Source organism: Mytilus edulis, chromosome 6 (genome assembly GCF_963676685.1).
Source record: "Mytilus edulis chromosome 6, xbMytEdul2.2, whole genome shotgun sequence".
In the NCBI taxonomy this organism is placed as follows: Eukaryota; Metazoa; Mollusca; class Bivalvia; order Mytilida; family Mytilidae; genus Mytilus; species Mytilus edulis.
The window spans coordinates 68,718,702-68,741,131 of NC_092349.1; the positions used below are offsets into that span (position 1 = coordinate 68,718,702).

The 22,430-nt window shown below is 31.3% G+C and overlaps 2 protein-coding genes and 1 long non-coding RNA gene across 4 annotated transcripts in view; 2 read left to right on the top strand and 1 right to left on the bottom strand.

Annotated features, from left to right (window-relative positions):
• Positions 1-3,163, top strand: part of LOC139528244 (rabankyrin-5-like) — a 30,546-nt gene extending 27,383 nt beyond the window's left edge. For both annotated transcript variants that reach the window (XM_071324130.1, XM_071324131.1), the window contains 4 exons: positions 219-343; positions 956-1,102; positions 1,652-1,742; positions 2,745-3,163. In XM_071324130.1, the coding sequence (XP_071180231.1) occupies positions 219-343; positions 956-1,102; positions 1,652-1,742; positions 2,745-2,877 (496 nt within the window). In that variant the 3' untranslated portion in view covers positions 2,878-3,163. The remainder of the gene's footprint in view (positions 1-218; positions 344-955; positions 1,103-1,651; positions 1,743-2,744) is intronic.
• Positions 3,164-7,833: 4,670 nt separating this feature from the next.
• LOC139528250 (uncharacterized) lies at positions 7,834-9,842 on the top strand. The gene is made up of 2 exons (XR_011665559.1): positions 7,834-9,394; positions 9,667-9,842. It is a non-coding gene; the product is annotated as an uncharacterized lncRNA (long non-coding RNA).
• A 1,219-nt stretch (positions 9,843-11,061) lies between these two features.
• LOC139528249 (glycolipid transfer protein-like) lies at positions 11,062-22,417 on the bottom strand. Its single transcript, XM_071324134.1, has 6 exons — positions 22,238-22,417; positions 21,060-21,115; positions 19,567-19,688; positions 18,778-18,928; positions 17,447-17,524; positions 11,062-11,979 (listed from the first exon to the last, which is right to left on the bottom strand). The coding sequence occupies exons 1-6, from the start codon at positions 22,344-22,346 to the stop codon at positions 11,875-11,877; spliced, it is 621 nt and encodes a 206-aa protein (XP_071180235.1). The 5' UTR covers positions 22,347-22,417; the 3' UTR covers positions 11,062-11,874.
• Positions 22,418-22,430: the final 13 nt, after the last annotated feature.

Sequence of the window (22,430 nt, forward strand, 5' to 3'; positions counted from 1 at the left end):
ATTGGCAAAAAATAAGACTCTCCACAATAATTTTCTGCTACAAAATAAGACATGGATGTTATGACTTATGTTTTTCAATTTTAATGATTTTTGCATTTACTAAACGTTGTTCAAAAATGGGAAAAATAATTGAATGAGAAATGAGCTAAGGTAGGCAGAAAAAAAAACACACTAAAATAGGCTTATTTTTTATACTTGTATATTTTTATTTGCATCAGAGGACAGATGCCTATCCATGTACTATGTCAGTATGGGAGAGATAATGCAGCAGCCATCTTTGAATTATTTAAAGAGAGTATGCCTGATTACCCAATAGATGCTGTTGACAGTGAGGCAAACACAGGTAAGGCAAAACTGTGTGGATGAAGGGAAGTTGCCTTACAACACAATTTTTATATATAGGTCACCATTATAATCTCAATTATCACCATGTTGTCTTCCAACAATTGACAAGCTCTCAAAAATATGGCGATTTAGTGTGTTTGCCAAAGAGACTTGTTTCCACAAAAGGTCAAATGAAGTCAGTGTAAGCAATTATAGGCAACAGTACAGCTTTCAACAATGAGAAAAAAAACCTACTGTATTGCCGGCTATAAAAGACCAGACATGAAAAATATAAAGCAATTTAATTCAGAAACAGGCACATACAGAATGATTCGGTATTAAACTCTCCCTTGACACCATTTGCGAATATGGTCTTCAGGAAACAGTGATAGTCCATCGGAAGGGGATGATAAATGGCTGACCTGTGTTAAGAGAGGAGCCATATCTCTTGCACGTAAAAGACACCCTTGTAGATTTCGAAAAAGAGCAGGCTAATGCCGCTACAAGGCAGCACTCGCACCCACAAAGTGGAAAGGGATTGATATCAGTTGCAAAAACTTGTTTCCCAATCCACTATAAATAGATATGTTTAAACTAAAAGTGTGTACATTATGTTCAATATTTATTTCAGGTTTATTACTAGCCTATGTGAATGGCAATGGTAACCTATGTAGAGCATTAGTGAGAGCAGGAGCTAAGTTAGGAACAATGAACAGACAGGGATTAAATATATTCAATGCACCTGTTGCTACTAAACAATTACTTTTCAAATTATTAGGTAAGTCTATTTCTATTTCCATTCTATTTCCATAGGACTTTTAACATTAAAAGTTTGTAAGGAGAAAAAGATTTTTGAATTCATGTTTTTAATTCTGTGTCTATTTAAAGTTGTGAGGAAGTTTCAAATTGTCAGTCATAGCATTTTTAAAGCTTTATTGAGAACACTGGTTTAACTAGTAAATATGACCTATGTCTTATATATATATCTACATATTGTTAGGCTTTCTCCACAGTAATATCATTGGATATCAGCTACAAGTCATAATTTGTCTAATATTTCATTATACTCAAATACATAAAAACAAATAATGTATCAACAAATTCTAGTAATTTTTTTGGTGCAACTTTTATAATCAGTTGTCCTACTGAAAGTTAGCCTGATAAATTTTGTCCCCACAATATGTCACATCTCTATTAAGTCTTTCGGATTCAGGACAATCGCTGTGAGATTTAGTGACATTTCGTGACACGTCAGCCATTGATCAGTTTTATTTTGTGGTGTTAGACGTTTTCGCTTGTGATGTTCTGTCATTTTTTTTTATTATAGATATGTTATCTAAAGAACCAGCTTGGTCAGAAGGAGAGATTTGTTTAGAATGTTGTGTTAAATTTGGAATCAAAACAAGAAAACATCATTGGTAAGATTATTGTTGTTTATTTTTTGGTGTTTAACAATATTTTCCATGTGGCAGGAAAACTGACAATCCTAGTCTATTAACATTGAAGTCTAAAACATGTGCCAAGTGTGGGGTTGGAGTGGCATACTAGTGATATGTTAATATCTTTATTAAAACATGCGCTTTTCATATTATCATATCACACATTCAATGCCCTTTTTCATGATTGGCACCCTGCCCTTTTGAAATCCTATTTGAAACACTGATTAAACAATCATATAAAGTCAGTATTTTGACAAATAAACATAAAAAGAAAATGTAAACTTGTCACGCGCAATTTTTTTTTAAAGGAGAAGTCAATTTCAAAGACTTTATCTAATGTTTTTGATATGACTTTTGTGGCATACTAATAAGGTAATTGTTGAAAATGAAAGAATATTGAAAATTGTAGTCAAACCTGCTATAAAGAGGGTGATAGGACCTTTATCGGTACTCCGGGATTGGGTGTTTAAAGCTCAGGATATCAGAATTTATCATTTTGTGATATGGGAATTCTTTTTTGGAATTTTGAGGTGTCAGGATTTAAATTTAGTTAAATTTAGGACCTCAGGATTTCGTGTTTTAAGCCCGGATTTCAGGATCTGGACCCCTCCTACCCCTATAAGGTTTACCTGTATAAGTAGAAACCTGTGTTGACCTGGATCCTTTTATTGTCTCCTTGTAGTAATACCTATTCATTCTGAACCTTGATTCATAGGTCACCACCTTCACCTCATTTAAAGGCATTTTTTGCAGTCCCTAGATTGTCCTCATATTACACTTTATAAACATAAGGTTTGGTATGAGTGCCAATGAGACAGCTCTCAAAAAGAGACCAAACCACATAGAAAGAAGCAACTATTGATCCTGAACAGTCTTCAACAACGAGCAAAACACATTCCTTATTGGGAAGAAGAAAAAAAGACCTCAAAATATGGATTGTATATTTTTTAAAATTTCAATGAATTTGTTTTTTTCTTTCAGTCGTCACTGTGGAAGACTTCTTTGTGCCAAGTGTTCATCTAAAGACATGCCGATTGTGAAATATAATCAACAAAAACCTGTTCGTGTTTGTGATGTTTGTTTTGATGTGTTAAGTTTAGGCGGTGTATTTTAATGTGATTATAATATTGTATCATTGTACCACCTTACATTGCAATGTTAACCTTAAATGTTTGTGATATGAAATGGTCAGTTTCATGTGTACATGTACATGTTCATATTTTGTGCATTTAGATTTAAGAGAAATCTGATAAAAAGCAAGTTAGTTATAGGTTGTATAGATGCACCTTCGACCTGGAATGATGGATAGTAAGTGTTGAACTGCATCAGATGTTTTAAGAAATATATAGAGAAATTTAATGGAAAAGTTATGTGATAATGTCATAACCAAAAGAAGGACACATGATTAAAAATCATAAATATAGATCAAATAAAAACACCCGTATAATTCCTTTTTGAAAAAAGGTTAAGTATCAATTTTTCCCCATAAATAATGAGAATAACCAACACAGGGCAGCATTTGATCAAAATATTTATTGAGCGCAGTGAACAAACAAGATGAATTATTTACAGAATTCAGCTTTCTCTTTTTTATTCAGAAGGCTTTGAATTTTTTTTAACATTTGTATTAGATGTGTTTATTATATTGTTTTTGTGTAAATTTAGTTAAAAATTTGACAGATAACTATGGATCTTTTTTTACATTCATCATAAATTTTGCATACATATGTTGATTAATATTGTCCCATAACAAACTGGTGGCAGGAGTGGATTCTAGTGAAGGATACATCATAAAATCAGGGATAAACATATTTTTTGTCAAAATTGTCTGGACTATTGCCACACTATTTTTAAATTTTGGATCAGTGCTTTGAATGAGTTTCAATTGATATTTGCTTTATAGAGATGTGCCAAAATAGTGTCATAGAAAAAAGTCAATAAAAGCTGTAGCTTAGAAATTTTATTTAAAAGTTTTTTGCATAGATAGTTAAAGTAGCATTTAACATGTGCAATACTCTGTGTATTTCTATACCTGTACATTATACCATCATATGATTGTCAGAATTGTGTTAAATCAACCAGTTCACTATGTAAGATGGACTTAGTTATTTTAGGCTAGAAAATATTGAATTTTTTTTAAGCTTAATAAACTCAATTTGTTTTAGGAAAAAAAAAATCATGAAGTATTTTCTATGTCAAAATGGCATTGACCTCTTATGAAAAACAATTGGTTGAACAATTAATGGTGTAATTCATTCATACCAAACTTTATGTATTTTACTGAACAAAAGTGATTGATTGTTTAATAAGATGTATCTGTAGAGCTATTTGAATGCATGAACTAACATTGTAAACCTATAGTTAACACTATTTTTTTTTTAAGAGAACTACAAATTGGAGGAAGGAAGAGAGTTTTTTTGGTTGATTATTTTTATAATTGGTGATTTTCCATTATTGGTGAATATACCTGGAGCTTTTTACCTATACTTTTCCAACTAGTTTTATTTCTTATTCATGTCAAATAAAAGTTGTTTGTGTGATTTATACTTAAAACTGTCTATTTGATAGTTGCAAAAGATTTGTGTTCACAATATTCTGCATACATGTTGCTTTCTTATAGACTGAGAAAGGACAATCTAATGGTTGCTTTCTTATAGACTGAGAAAGGACAATCTATTGGTTGCTTTCTTATAGACTGAGAAAGGACAATCTATTGGTTGCTTTCTTGCAGACTGAGGAAGTCAATCTAATGGTTGCCTATGGATTGTTTAGGAGAAATAATCTGATAATCAAAGAAATAAATGAGATTTCCTGTGATGTACACTGTATATTAGTGCAATATTTTACTGTGGATTCATTATTATTCGTTGGATACCAATTTTTGTGGGTTTCGTGGATACAGGTGAACCACAAATTCAAATGTTCCATGAATAATATATTTTCAATAAGCTTTGTATACAGAGATTGGCAAAATCATGAAATCAAATATCTACAAATGCAAGTTTTCAGCAATCCACAAAAATTGATATCCACGAAAATAAGTGAATCCACAGTAGTTAGGTTCAAATACAATGTTATTTGTTTTGTAGATTGCTTTCGGTTTTGTACTGCTGATAAGCTTGTTATGAAATTTTTATTTGTTATACCGTATAAATGTGCTATTAATAGATCATTCCGTATATTATAAGTATATTATATCATTCATTTGTTATTAGAAAAGAAAATATATGATACAAAATTTTCTATGATTTGTTTTAAATGTGCCTGATCTTTTAGAATGGACAATAATGACAGCAGTTCCTTATAAATCCCTAACATGAACTTATTTTATTCCCATATTATTAGTTGATCTAAACTTTACTTAGAAATGATTAAACCTTGTGGATTTAGTTGGTATATAAAAAAGAAGATGTGGTATGATTGCCAATGAGACAACTGTTCACAAGAGACCAAAATGACACAGACATCTTAACAACTATAGGTCACCGTACGGCCTTCAACAATGAGCAAAGCCCACACCGCATAGTCACCTATAAAAGGCCCCTATAAGACAATGTAAAACAATTCAAACAAGAAAACTAACGGCCTTATCTATACAAATAAATGAACGAAAAACAAATATGTAACACATAAACAAACGACAACCACTGAATTACAGGCTCCTGACTTGGGACAGGCATATACTTAAATAATGTGGCGGGGCTAAACATGTTAGCAGGATCCCAACCCTCCCCCTAACCTGGGACAGTGGTATAACAGTACAACATAAGAACGAAATATGAAAATCAGTTGAAAAAGGCTTAACTCATCAGATGGACAAAAATACAAGTGGACGTGGCCGGGTACTTGTATGCAATGTATAGGTTAATCACAAATTTAAATGTTCAACAAAGTACAAATTTCCCTAGAAATATTTTAATGGGAAAATAATTTAGTTTGCAGTATCACCCAATTTGTACTTACCACGAACAACATGCCAGGTGCCACAAGTGGAGCAGAATCTGCATGCCCTTATAAATTACTGATATAATCCCAGAATTTTACTTTTCTATGTGTCCATTCATTTTTGTCTCGCTTGACGGATTCAAAAAGCAAGACAAGAGGTATGCTGTTTCTGGCTGTGAGGGCATCAACAATGTATTAGTTTGTGATTAGGTCAGTTGATGGGGAACCACTGGCTCTAGGTCAATGATATTAGGTATGCAGTTGTCTAAGCACATCTCATTTCCAGGGAGATCATTTGACCCTGCCCCCTCAGTCATGGTCTGTTGACCTCGGAAAGTTAACATGTATAAGTTTGTAAATAGGTCAGTTGTAGGGGAACCATTATTGGTATTCAGTTGTATACGCATTAACACATCTCATTTCCATGGAGAATATTTGGCCCTGCCCTCTCAATCATGGTCTGTCGACTTTGAAACTTTTGCTCAGTTTACATGTATCAATTTGTGATTAGATCAGTTTAAGATGAACTGCTAATTTGAAGTCAACTATATTTAGTATTCAAAGGAGTTGGTCCGGTAAGGACCGATTTTGGCCTCAAATTTCAGGTTCGTCTGACGAAAGATTTTGACCACTTTTTAAACACTTAAGTGTCTATTTTATTTGAATTAATTAGTTTATGTGAAAGATTTTAACAGATTTAGTCATTAAAAACGATCCGATTCAAGCTCAAATATGAAAAATCTACCTAATATGCCGAAAATGTCACTTTTCAGATGGTTTTTGGTAAAAATGAAAGTGGCCGCATCCGTGTTCATCCTCAATCTTTATATATGTTATGTATTATCATAAAATACAACTTACATTTCAAAATTAAGGATGAACACGAATGCGGCCTCTTTCGTTTTACACGAAAACCGTCTAAAATTTAACTAAAATGCAAGAATTATGAGGATTTCAGTAATTTAGCATGACTTAATCGTGCTAGTACTGGATATATGTGCATTGTATTGTCAAAAACAGCCCATATTTATGTAGCAGAAGCATTCTACTGTCCAATAAATAACTAAAGGTTTACATTTTAACAATTTTGTAAAACTGCTATATTTTGGGGCCAAAAAGGGGTCTTACTGAACCTACTCCTTTATTGGCCTTTGCAAGTATCGTTTTGTATGGAGATTCTACTGCCCCACCCACTATTCATGGTTCATTGACTTTGAAACTTTTAAATGGTTTACAAGTTAATGTTTGTGTTTTGGTTTGTTTAAAGGGAACTACGTATAGGTCAATGGTATTTTATATGCAGTTGTATTAGCATTGGCACATCTCATTTACATGGATATTGTTTAGCTATGTACCTCAGTCATGGTTCATTGATTTTGAATTTTTGACTAACTTGTTAAAATGTTTAGTATTTTTCAACATTTGCATAATCAAAATTACAAAAAAGTGAGACATATCTCTGTGATAAGAGTTTATTTGTTTCTGTTTTGCCAGTTTTGTCCTGGTCTGTATCTTCTATTTCTGTTTTGCCAGTTTTGTCCTGGTCTCTTCAGCTAATGAATTCTGATTAACCCTTAGATATTGGTCTTTTTTATATTGTTTTAGCCTTCATGGAGCTATATACCTCTGTAAAATTAATTTTGAACAATTTAGTTATACAAAGAAAATTTGAATAAACACGGTAATTGATATTGTTTAACATAATTTTCAGCTCTATTGTGCTATTTCATGGCAGTCAGTTTTAATTGGTGGAGGAAGCTGGAGTGCAAGGAGAGAACCACAAACCTTTGGTAGGAAAACTGACAATCCTAATCAATTAAGATTGGAGCCAAGTTCACCTGCCAAGTGTGGAATTGTATCTCACAACCTCAGTATTGACTGGCTAGTGATACAACAGTTAGACTACTTAGATCTCTTTGCCACCGAGGTCCCTAACACTGTAGTATAAACTCAACTAAAATGCCTATGGATAATTAAGACCCAAAGGCACAATTGAGTGAAAAGATTTTACTCCTTATATCATTTAATTTGAATAACTTGTAGGTTTGATTGATTGATTGTTGGTGGCTTAACATCTAGTGGCAACTACTTCATGCACATGCATGTTCAAAAGTAAAATAAAAAATCACTATAAGAATTTTTATTTAACATATACTAAATCAATAATATAAGCAAGGCACACAATCACCAGAAAAAAACAGCAGTGTATTCTACGTGATAACAAATAAGTTTAATAAAATAACATAATGAATCTACTGGTGTGAACAATTTCATTAAAATAGTGTGAATTCCTTATTCATTGGATACCAATTTTTGGGGATTTCCTTGGTATAGGTTAACCACAAAATTAAATCCTCAACAAAGAACTGGCCTTGCGGTCATAAAACTTTCGAGCACAATTTTTGTACTCAGACTCGAGAATCAACCAATCAAAATGCTTGATTTCATGTTTCAAGCATGATTTTTGTGCTCCGAGCACTGAGCAAAGTTTTATGACTTCAACCCCAGATGTTCTATTGTCATTTATACAGACTGGCAAAACCACGAAATCAAATATCCACGAAAATTCAACTATTCCATTATTCATGAAAATTGGTATCCACAAAAATAAATGGATGCACAGAAGTAATAACTTTGAATAAATATGATTACCCCATAAAAGTGCATTTCTGCATAAAAATACAGTATTTTCAAATATCAAATTATTTCAATCATACAATTTTCAGCAGGTTTATTTTTAGCTGACTTGTTTTGTATATAATAAGAAACAAACATTCATTTGTGTTACAAAGTCAGAAAAGATTAAGATCATCAATAATAACTACGTTAATTTATTCAGATTGCATATTATTAAATTTATTACCACATAATAGGATCATGAAATAAAATCAACAAGAATGTATAAATTGTGGTGCTAAACATTCAAAGTATTTGATAAAAAGTCAAATCAACAGACAGTTCAAAGATTTATGTTTAAGTTGTCTTGGTGAGAGACATTTCAAAAAGCCATAATGCAAGATAGCAAGCAACTGCCCCAAGAGTGCACAATACCTATGCCCTGTGCAAATGGAAATTAATGCAAAAATAGAATGGAATATTTAGAAGCTATTTAATCAGAAGTAAATAAAATGACTCTGTTTGAAAATCATGCATTAGGATCTGATACTTAAAAGTGTATAAATATTTTGTCAAATATGACTTTAGAAAATCCCATAACTGTTTTTAGATTAAAAATATAAAATTGAGCTTCTTTTTATCAATCCCTACAGTAATAAAGTTTTGAGGAAATCAATCCAGGTATATTGGAGTCAGTGTGTGGTATATGAAAAATTCAATTGGTTTATGTCCCATAGCAACAAAATCAAAAGAGAGAACTCAATTAACCCTTTATATTAATGTTGTGTAAATATTACATGAAAGTTGGTTAAAACAAATCTGAATTAATGTAAGAAGTGTTTACAGACAGACATTTGTTTACCATAATACATAGTGTGTTTGACAGGTTAAAAATAAAATTCAACAATAACAGAAAAGCAATATAACAACTTAAAACCTGTGCGAGAAAATACCCCATACCACTATCCAGTACCCACATATTATAATATGTATCATTTCTCTGTTTCAGAATCTATATATAGAACTATGGGTTATTTCCTTGTTCATATCACACAATGAAACTAATTAAGGTGGTACCCAACACTTTCACTAAAATTAATTTGGCTCGTTTAATTTTCATAAAATTTTGATATTTACTTTGACCCTTTAACAAAAATATAAAAAATTCAAAAAATTTGAACAAAGCGTTTTATCAGAAAAATTACACTGGTTATATAGCAGTTTGACAAACACTAATTTTTATCATTGAGAAGCTTTATATTGCCTTTACAAGGCAAAGTAATTAAAACGTTTGGCTGATATTACAGAGTTATCTCCCTGTAGTGTTAGGTACCACCTTAAGTCACATAAATAGTTGAATTTCTATTGTTTAGGAGGTTGTTAGTGAAACACAAAGATTTAGTATACGCTTTAAAAAATATTACCCATAATACATTTGATTCTGAAACAAGGAATTAACATACAAAAAAATATATATTTGTTTATGGCTATATCATACAAAATCCAACCATACAATTTTTAATAAAATTTTGGAATGGTAGAGTATGTTAAATAAAAGATTAAAAGCATGTTATTTTGTAGACCTTATATAAATATACATCATTATCTGATCATATGAATTAAAGTTGTAAATGATATAAAATAAAGCTTAGTATATTTTAATCAACACGTTTATTCCTTCATACATAGAATGCATAAACAACACAACAAAGAAATTTCTATAAAATAAATTGATACTTTTTTCCCTCGAAAAATAGCTGCAGATCTAGAATATATAATTTTAAAAAACATATAAAAGCATTTTCAAATTATAGAATGGCAGTATTTTTTGGTTAATGATTTTACTACAAACTTCTAAATTTGTGGTATCCTCTCAAATTTATTTTTAGAAATGAATAGGACTCTTAGAGAATATTTAGAGTTGAGTCTTTATCTTGAAAAGACATTCAGAAATAGCCCTAGTGCACAGTTCTGCTATTTTAATCAATATAGTATGAATATTAATGGTGAGATCTAAAAAGCACAAACAGATTTACATAAAGTGATAAACGCTGACAAAATAAATACAATTAATACAACAATTGAAGATTTATGCAATCAGTCATACAGACAACCCCTAATCATTTAAAAAAAAAAATTTCACACTATTTATTGGACGGACATTAAAATGGTTCAGCTGAACTTATTAGGATAAAAAGCAAAATCACAAAAATACTGCTCTTCAACTTCATACTTTATTTGGCCTTTTTAACTTTTTTGGATTCGAGCTTCACTGATGAGTCTTTTGTAGACGAAACGCGCGTCTGGCGTATATATTAAATTTAGTCCTGGTATCTATGTAATGATGAGTTAATTTAATCACAAAAATACTGAACTCTGAGAGGAAAATTCAAAACAGAAAGTCTCTAATCAAATGGTAAAATCAAAAGCACAAACACATCAAACAAATAAATATCAACTGTCATATTGATATAACTACAAACTTATAATGGAATGTACTGAAAAGCAGAAATTTAGTTTTAATATTTTGTTTATTCTGGAAATGCAGGAAATATACACTATGAAATGTTATTGTTTCGAGTACTAGTATTAATATCACATAATTTTATATTGCACAGTATTTTTTTTGATAAATTCAAGTTTCACAACTTCTATCATCCTCTTAAATTTAATTCTATGATCTTATTACAGTCTGGCCTTTAAAGTTAATGGTAAAAGTCAAAGTTCTTAATTTTTTTTTGAAGATCTATTAGAACATCTTTTTTAGTAAGACCTAAATAAATCATATATATTACAAAACTTCTGTGCACAAGCCACTTGTTTCTAAAATACCTTTGTCAGGTATATTCTAAAGACCAAAAGAAATAAACATAGAAAAAGTACATATTGCCTACAAAATAGGTCTTACTAAAAGCTTCAACTTAATAAATTATTGAGGGAAAATATTTGGTAAATCTATTATTTCTAATTTTTAGAATCAATAAGATTTACAAATGTCAACAAATGTTACAAAATTAGCAAAATATATATTATCTGTTGCCTTTTGACCAATTAACCATAACAAGCAAGAGATATGTAAACATGGTTTTAAAATGGTTATAAATATGTATATAAATATAAATTTCAAAAAGATTAATATATTTGAGACAATAAATGTAAAAATTCTTTCTCTTAAAAGAATGGCTTTGTGACATAGTGGCATAGGTCCACATTTACCGTCGGAGATCAATTCACCTTTTCTCCTCAGTCAAATTAATTTGAAACAAGTGATTTGTAAGGTACTTTCTATAAATAACACATGAGTGATAGGTATCAGAGCAACTTTTACCACTATAAATAATGCAATATGATTCTAAATTACAACTGTGTGGCGATGCCGAAAAATAACTGCCTTCCAATCCCCTGAATACATTTTTTCTGGAATAGCTTTATTAAATCTGTTTCCCTTTTCCATTAATAGATAGTTTTAACAGATTGGTGAATTACAATCTTTAAAATCTTGTCATGTCCAAAATTTACAGAGTCTTTCCCTAATCAAGCTATGTTTCTTCTACACTTTTCCATCTGCATAGAGTCCAAGATCTTTAATAATTTTAATAACTGCATCATTATTTTTCTTCAAATTTATTAAGTATGATTCCATATCTGCAATTACCTGAAATTGGATAAAAAAACAACTTAAGCATCCTCAAATAATGATTGATTTATTGAAGCGTGCTATACATTGATTAATTGATTCCTGTTTAACGCTTCTTTCAACACTTTTGCGATTCAGATTGGAGTGGAGTGCACCTGTGTGGGATTAAAACTCACAACCTCAGTGGTGACCACTAGTGATACAGTAGTTTGACTATTTAGACTGCTCTGCCAGCGAGGCCTCTTGTGCTATACATAAACTTCATCAGCACAAAAAGGATATATATTGCCAGGACCTCAAACAATGAATTTGATTATTATACTAACTTGTAATTTCTTCATCTTGAAAAGATGAAATAAAATGTGTGACATTCAAAATATCACATTAAAGGGAAATCACACTATTGTTTATACGCATCGCTCTCGGCGCCGCTATAGTGTCGTGGCCGTATTATGACGTCGCCGTTTTCGATTCCGTCGCAGTGGTTGCTAATTTCTAAAATGGCGGCCCGCTCGAAGGGACGTTTCACTAAAGCAGAAGAAAGCAAACCACGTTTTGATTTCAGTGCAACAATGAAAATGTTTCTTGAAATGGACACAATCACAATGTATGGCAACAAAAATAGCCGATAGTGGTCTTGATATGAATTACCGTCCGCTCAACTCATTTTTGTATATAAAAAAAACCTTAAAGTTTACTGTAAAGTTTATATAATTTCAAATAAAATATTTATTGATCTCGCAGATTTCTTAATTGTATGAAAAAATATTGTAAAACAAAAGAGATATTAAAACTTTTTGTCGATCAGTTCAATATAATCAACACGTAAATTGGCGAGTATAAAATCCGTCCGGTCAATTTTTTTTTTTTAGAAAAACAATTTGTTTTACTATAAAGTTTAAATTTTCATATAAGATAAAGTTCTATTAATCTCGCAGATTTCTTAGTGGGATGAAAAAATATTGTAAATCAAAAGAGATATTAACACTGTTTGTCGATCAGTTTAATATACGTAAAGCGTACATAGAGTGAAATCCGTACGGTCATTTTTTTTTGCTCAAAAATATTTTGACAAACTATTTTTGTTAGATTTTCATAAAAAATAGTCTTGTATCTCTAAGGTATTAAAATAATCTATCAAATAACAAGAAAGTTCCGGTGAATATCCTGTCACAATCCGGGCAATCGTCCTGTCATTTGTGTTACCCATCTGTTGGCAGAGTATCATCGCGATGCGGTATATGGGATTCAGCGTATATTTTCCGGAAAAAATAACAATATATTATTATCAAGAGAAACAGCATGTAAGCGTATAGCTTCCAGAACTTGTAGTTTTCTGTCCAGCATAGGGACGTAAACAAGAACAAGGAGTTTCTGCCGAATGTAAATTTTCTCATATCACATGAAACGTCGTTACTATATAGTCTTCTATACTACATGCATAAACAATTCATCAAAACTTAATTTCACATTTGTATATATCCGGCTCAGCCTGTCGGGTTATACAAAGCAGGGTCAAAATTCATAAGTCAATATGTTCTAGTTCTGAATATGTATTTAACTTGCCACTGGCCGTTAATGTGTGAAGTGTTTGAAATATTATTTATTTCACATGTGACGACAGAAATTATCCAAGTGTCATCCATCTTTCCTAAAACATTCCTTTGGTATCTTACGTCTCTCTTTCCCTCTATTTTTGTCTTTATCTTTTGGGGAGGTGGAGCACAAATACATGAACATGATTGATTTGTAGAGTAATCATTATATTTGTTTAAATATCAAACGTTATTTAAGAATAACGCCATTTAAAAATCACTGTAAGAAGCATACAAAATTTTACATCGGTTACTTGCTGTCGAAATCAATGAAAATTTAGCACCGTATTATAAAATAAATCATACTCAATCTTTCTGTAATGCTTTGTAAAGGCTTTCATAATTTAAGCACCAAAAAAAATATATGTTGTTGTATTTTTTCAAACTGTAGCTACATGCAGCAAACTGTACGACCAGCAGATTAAAACATACGACCGCTAGACGTCATAGAAATATGGGAATATCAAACACTATGCCTAGTTATTTTGGTCCTATTGATGACCACAACAACAAAAGTTCCACACTGTATATTTGGCTTTACAAGTCGCCGACAATTGAAATATTTAACACACAAATACACGTATTTATGTAGAGTAACATATCTTTCAGAGTGCTAAACTGTAACCATCACACCAGGGTCCGTCTTGTAAAAGAGTATTCAACTCATATAAAAAAAATGTTTTTGCGCTGAATTTCGTGTAATATTTGCCACTGAAATTTTTGCAAAAATTAAGAAAAAGACGGGGAAAAAACAAAACAAATACTAGTAGTTCAGATGTCGGTGCGGGTTCAGATCTCTCAATGTGATCACTTGCCTTTCAAAAAACAGTGACATATAGAGATTGTCGGAATCCAATCATGACTGAAAAGGACAACAATTTTAATTTGTCGAGCCTTCGACTTTAGTCGAAAAAGGGAGACATAGCGATCTTACATTCTGTCGGCGTCGGCGTCCACAAATATTCACTCTGTGGTTACAGATTTTGAAATTTTGAATAAATTTCTTAACCTATTCTGGATTTCTACCAAACTTGGACAGAAGCTTATTTACGAGCATAAGATAGTATCCAGAAGTAGATTTTGAAAAAAGAATATCCATTTTTTCCGTATTTTACTTATAAATAGACTTAGGTTTTCTGTCAGGAAACAATACATTGACTTTGTGGTTAAAGTTTTTTTTAAATTTTAATAACTTTCTTATTCTATTCTGGATTTGTACCAAACTTGGACTGAAGCTCGTTTATGATTACAAGCTAGCATCTAGAAGGAAATTTTGTTACCTGTTTATCCGTATTTTACTTATAAATGGCCTTAGTTTTTCTTCCAGTTAATTTTACATACAGTCTACAGTGAAAGTTTTTAAAACATTCATTATAGATTCATAAACTATCCTTATTTTTTACCAATTTTGGAAAGAAGCTTCTTACAATGAAAAGATAGTATCGAGCAGAATATTCTTATTGATTGTTCCCCCTCGTTTTTGTTGAGGGATTAACAGCAAAAGAAGGCGAGACACTGGGTTCCGCGGACCCCTTACGATTTTTGTTTAATGCAAAGGCAGCTGATTTTCTCTTGATACCTTGGTTCTTTAAAAATAATGACCAGCATGATATATCAGAGTGCTGAAAATGGCACACACAATTAATCAGTTATTTTCATATTACCTATTATTAATCCGTTTTGGGAAACAAAAGTATATATACCATATTGAAACATAAATGTGATGAAAGAATATACATTCAAAGAAAAAAAGGTGCTCCAACAGAAAATAGAAACTGCAATCTTTCTCTTAATTTCATCGGATATACAATAATACAATACTAATTTATTAGCATCTCACCATCCATAATATCGGATCTCAAAATTTTAACTCTTACCAAAATTTCACATACTATCTCACAAGGAAGTTCTAAGCGGAACTCAAGCTTTATCTAGAACTCTTACTCGAGTTAATATGCGAACTCAAAATGATACTCGAACTTAAACTCAAAATCTAACTGGAACTCGAACTCATTAAAATGTCTACAAATGTTATCAACACTTCACTTGTCATCTGATAAAAAACTATAGTGAGATAAAATATATCAACTTTTCCACAGAAACATGGAAAGACGTAACAGAACAAGAAAAAAAAAACATAGTTCCGTTTATTATAAGTTAAAAGATTTATTTATTACATATCAACTGGGAACATTATATGTTCCTAGCTGATATCAATATAACGATGTGTCTTTTATTGTTAATCTGTTTTAGCACTGAATTATCAGATGCATTGTATTTCTCATAACGTACCAAGGTTGCGCGAATAATCGAACGGAAATATCATATATAAGTAATACATAAAGCTTTCATACCCAGGCGATAAACACTGAACATATTATGTACAATGAACACGGCGAAACGATGTATGAAAAATGGGTGCGGGATGATCGAACTCAGACAAAAAATTGGTTTCCACAGTTCGAATAATTGATTTATGAAGCGTTGTATAATTACGGAAATGTTAACCATTTTTTAATTCCTTACGAAAATAGTTTTTATTAACGTTTTGAGTTTATAGCATTTTAAACACGGCATGTCAGGTTCGTGAAATTATTCTGTCTGCAGTCTAAAAGGAACGTGTTACTTTAGTAGCACGGATACCTTCTGTCTTCTGTGATAGAAGATTCTTTACCTGGAAGCCGAAACTTATTTGCATGCATGATACGGCATCATCGGAGACAAACATTCGTTTTTCCCATACAACAAATGCAATTAAGAAATACAAAAGATGTCTTCAACTTTGACAATTACTTTACAATAAAATGTTACTGTATCTATATTTAACGATTCGATAGATTGATAAAAATATTAATGAATAATCAAAATACCAAAAAAAATGTTCAATCATGATATAGTTATTATATTTAATTCAGCCCAAGCGTTGCAAGAAATGCTGTTATGCCAGCAACGTCGTTCTATAACGTTAACAGAAAAGTTTATAGTTCCCGCCAAAATTCGACGATAAGATTATTTCCGTTTTAACGGATTTAAAACATCGGTGACCCCCCTTTTTTATTTATGCTTTTAAAATCTCCCCTGAAGCTGCAACTTATGCATAAGTTTGAAGGGAAAAACATTAGTAGATTTTTTTTATTTCAAGAAAAATCTATTATAAATAGCAATTAAAAATGGCGGGAAATGTCCAAAGGGCTCCAAAAATAAGGAAACAGAGACAATTAAATGTGTTTAAGGTACAATTAACATTTGACTGTATTTGATATTAAAGTTTAAAACCGTTTTTCAATAATTTTGCCATGTTAAAGCAATTTAGAGTGCTATTTCTATATTTTGGTATAACGCGATTCTTTAAGTTTTGATGACGTCATATCTCGAAAACAACATCGGTGACCCCAAAAATTTTTCCGCCTGAAATATTGTAATAAGTATGATCTGTCTACATGCAAAATTTCAATAAATTATTATTAGTAGTATAAATAGTGTGATTTCCCTTTAATTGAAAAATGGGGAATGACTGTCCATAAGACTTCTTGCATATTATATCAAGTTATAAAGGGACATAACTGTTGAACAGTAAAAGTGACACTACCCAATTTCAAAGTTGATCTGTATTATGTGGTAATTAGCATTGTGTACAAATTTCATAATATTTGATTGAAGAAAACTAAAGTTAGAGAACTGACACAAAAAAATCAGCAATTTCTTTGTTTATATAGGGCATAACACAAGAATGGTAAAATTGCCTCCCCTCCATGTAATACAAATTTGTGAAACAACAACATTTTTGTTTTTTCCTGTATGAATTTGACACAACAGACAGATATAGATGAGGGGAGACATCTGCAATCTGAAACTAAAGACATTAAATAGATGAGGGGGAGACAACTCACTTGTTCATCTTTCCCTTCTTCGTTTAGAGCTAATAATTTCATCAAATCAGGTCTGTAGGGTGCTGCTCTTGAAACAGTCTAAAAACATATAACAATCATGTATATGATAAAACCTTTGATAACATTTCATTTAAACTTAACACTTAAGGGGGCTTGCAGGTCTAAATCATTTTTTTTTAATTTAATATAGGATTTCCTTATATTTCTCTATAAATGAACTTTATCTTATACTTAATAGAAAAATGAATTAAAAAAATGGGGTCACTGTTCATTTACGCTCACAATCTGCCTTCGAAAGAGGCATACAATTTTGTTTATGTTCCTTTTCTCTGTTGAACTAATAGGAGAAATAGCGGTAATATCGAAATAAAAAAAAGAACTAAATCACAGAAATCGCTTAAATTTTACAATTATTTAGTTTATGTACAGCTTATTCGAAAACAACAATAAAAAATATAGGTGACTGATGAGTTAAAAAAGATCTTTCAATTTTAATGCCAAAAAATTGCATTTTTGCACCAAAGGGAGATAATTTGGAGCTTTTTCAATGATATCTACATTTTAAAAGTCACCTGGAGTCAACACGAATTGATTTTTTGGAATGATTTTGTACCATATAATTAAGTAACAACCACTAAAGGTAATAAAAAAAACTTTGTAATGAAAAATAAATGTTTAATTTTTTTATGAAAATCTTATACCTGCGAGCCTCCTTAAATTGTTTCGTTGCTATCTTTCTTGCTGTGCTAAACTTAACGTTTGTTGCTTTCTTATATACTCAACTTTGTATTTTTTCATATTTTTTTTGTAGATTGGTATAGTTTTAATATTTCTGTAAATGATAAGTTCCATAGACTAGAGAGAGATTCTTAAAGTCAATATAACTGTGAAAAATTGAGAGTTCTATTCATATACATTGTACTGTGAATTTATTGGTGTTCATGAAATACCTATAAAATGATGATTTAAAGTGATGTAGAATAATCACTGAAATTCAATACTATTCAAAATAAAACATTTAGTTACTTTAACTGCAGCAAATAATGTAAAACTGGAAAATAGAAAAATAAATCTATACCCATGAATACTGATAACAACATAAGTATAAAATGAACCTAAAGTAGTTGTAAACCATTTACCTCTAAAAAAATGAGACCCTTTCTGTCCAACATATACTTATATAGCTTACGATGCAGTATTGGCTTTACTCAATGTTGAAGGTCAAACAATTACCTCTATCTTTTTATTTCTACATCATTTCGTCCCTGGCGGAGATTTGTTTCATAGGCATTCATACCACACATCCACTCATTTTTACATTATCCACTTACAGAAAAAACTGCTTTTACAATCATACCATGGAATGGTTTAAGTGTTTCTTCATAAGCTTTCAAAATAATAGGACGGAACTTTGTCTCATCTGGTTCCTTTCTCAAACTGTCAATCAAATGTACCAGGAGCTGTTGTATAAAAAACAAGGCCCTGAAAAAAAAAAAAAAATACTTTCAAGTGTTTTGTCTTTATCAAACAAACAAAAAGCTAAATATATCAAAGATGTCCTTCAAATTCGTCAATTGAAATGTTCATGGAAGTATCAATTTTCTATGTAGTGTTTGCATGCAGACTCGACAAACCAGGAAATTAAATGTCCATGAAAATTATAATTTTTCCTGAATCCACATAATTTGGAACACATGAAAATATAGAATCCACAGTGTAGTTATATGTATCTAATGGGAAAAATAAAGCAATTTCTTAGTTGTTTACCATTCATTATATATAAGTTCTAAGCTTTTAAAATTTACCTTTTTTAGAATCTACATGACTGTGGATAATTTATCTGCTTAGAAATGTCACAAGAATTTAAAACAGCAATAATCATGATAATGCCATTGGTTAAATTTTATTGTTTTAATTTTTGACAAACCACAATGTATAGGTGTATACTCTGGTCTAATGCCTCATATTCTGGAACAGTTTAAAACGCAAAAACTTGCATAGAATCGTAACTAGGTTAGTGGTAAAAAGGCACTCAGGCTGATTTTATCTTACAGAAGATATTTTATTGAACATAGATAAAAATCTGTATCATCATCAGAAAAGATTTTAATATACTGTACCTATTAAGCCAAAGTGCCCCAATCTGACCTTCTTTTGAAGTTTTATTGTCGTTTTCGTCTTGTAGAATAGCGTTTAATGTTGGAAATTTGTCTTTGTCCTCAGCCTGTCTTTTCCTTAATTTCTATACACAAAAAAAGAGTTTGAAATAATGCATTCTAAAAATAACATGTGCCAGTACAAGCAAAGGAGAACATAAAGAAAAATTCAGGAATGATAAAAAAATGTGCATTATTATTTCTATATAAAAAAGAAGATGTGGTATGATTGCCAATAAGACAACTATCCACAAAAGACCAAAACAACACAGACATTAACAACTATAGGTCACTGTACGGCCTTCAAAGCCCATACATTGATTAATTGATTGGTGTTTAACGCTTCTTTCAACACTTTTTTAAAAAAATGAACGCAAATCAAATATGTAACACATAAACAAACGACAACCACTTGGGACAGGCACATACATAATGTGGCAGGGTTAAACATGTTAGCGGGATCCCAACCCTCCCCTAACCTGGGACAGTGGTATAACAGTATAACATAAAAACTATAAAAATCAGTTGAAAAAGGCTTAACTCATCAGATGGACAAAAATACAGTGGACTTAATGTGATCAATAAAACACCATTTTTTCTCATAGAATTACGATGTAAGCTCTACATACATTTAAGTAATAACACCCTACCCCTTCCATCAGGTATTACTCAATTGCTTCAATCTTTAAAATCATTTGTCAATGATTACACTACACAGGGGCGGATCCAGCCATTTTAAAAAGGGGGGTTCCTAACCCAGGGCAAAGGGGGGGTTCCAATTACATGTCCCCATTCAAATGCATTGATTGTCCATAAAAAAAGGGGGGTTCCAACCCCCGGAACCCCCCCTCTGGATCCGCGCCTGCTACAGTCATGACAGTTGAAGTTATTGTTAACTTGAGATTGAGTATGTTCTCCTAGAAAACAGCAAATATGAGATTCTTCACAGTGAGTCAAAATCTCTTGAATTTTTAACCCCTTTCCGCCCCTCCTTGGGTTAGTTATTCAAATTTTCAGTGTTTTATTTACCCAAAATTTCAACCCAAACAAATTTATCAGTCTCTATATCAATCTAATTGCAATTTTGTTTCACTGATGAAGATAATATTTTCATGTGAATAAGAGTTTTGTTGACTCCTGTTCAGAAATCAATGCAATTTAATGGGAAAATTTATTATGATAATTTGAATCCTAAACTTAACTTAAATTTCAATCTTAATAACACAAGCTCATTTTTGCTACCCTCCTTATGATTAACTGTTGCAAAGGTAAAGATTATGAAAACCATTTACAGTTTTTCAGTGAGTTAACAGTGTTATAAAGGGTTTTATTTTGCATCAGTAATAAATTGCAACCTATAAATAATGGTTTTACTCATACTGTCTTAAAAAATCCCAAATAGTTATGTATCTTTTCATGCCCTCCATATAAAGATTGACAGAAAAGAATAAACTTACAGATATATTGCCTGTTATGTCACTTTTTACAGGTGTGAAGGCAACCCCAAGTAAATCTGAAACAAAAAAACTTTTATTTTTTTCCTTAGACTCAGAGGACTGAATGAGTATGGTGAGCTTTTATTAAACCTCACTTCAATACTATCAACACCTTTGATTTACCATGATAACAGTCATGCATAAAATTGTTACTCTACATCTCTTAATCATTTCTTTAGTCATAAATTCATCCAATTATGTAGTGACACAATGATTGATACACAAATAGCAGTGCCACATCATAATTTTTACAGAGATGTTGGTAACCGAGCACAATAATATGAGATGATCCCTGGAAACTTTTTGATCCTTTAAACAGACTTATTCTAATTAAAGGACACCAATTCAGCAGATTATTGAATATTGTTTTAATTGGAATAAACACTGATTTTGTTATCAGTGAATTAAATCCAAACTAAACATTTTTTTTTATATACAAATGCACATCCACAGCTGTAGAATCTGTGGATATCTATATTTTGGCATTGCACAAGGTTATGTTATACAAGACATATATAAATTTAAATTCTTTGATATTGGAATCTGTTCTTGGAAAGAGTCAAGAGTTACATTTTACTGCAGCTACAGGTAGAAGGTTCCATTGATATATATTGCTCTTGGGTTAAATGAGTATTTGTACATTTGTATGAATCTTTAGTGGGCTGTATAGGTCTGAAAGAATAAAATGTATGCATATTGTCGTGTTCTTGTATTGGATTGTGTACTATGACATTTGAATTAATTCCGTTGGTATATGGCTACAAGATGGTGTAGGATTTTGTAGAAGATGGTGTTCTTATTCCACTAATGACTTATCTCAAGAAATGTCCAATTTAATACTTGCAGCATTACAGTGACTAAGCTAGAATTGTGGTATCTGATGTCATAAAGGCATGCATAACTGAAAAAACTGTCATGTCAGAAGCATGCTCTTTACCATGTTTACTCTTTAGCGGAGATGGCTCTGTTCTTATCATTAGCTAGCTTAAATTCTCAAATGTATATATTCCTTATGTTTGTAATAGTGGTCTTTAACACAAATATAGTTATAATGTCTGATTTAGTTCAATAGTTAAAAACCCTTTAATTAGCTAGCTTGAAAAAGATATGGGACACGTCATGACTTTTGGAATATTTACCAAAAATTGTGGTGGCACCCTCAGCTGCCTCCAAGTATGGATCAAGTGTTATCGCTTCATCCTCGGGAACATCCGGAAACTGTTTAACTTTTGAAAAAAACGTTGCCATTGTAATGTTTGCTGCTTATTTTCTTTCACAAATTCACAAACGTCAAACGGAAAGCGAAACTTGATATCTAAATTTAGAGTGAAT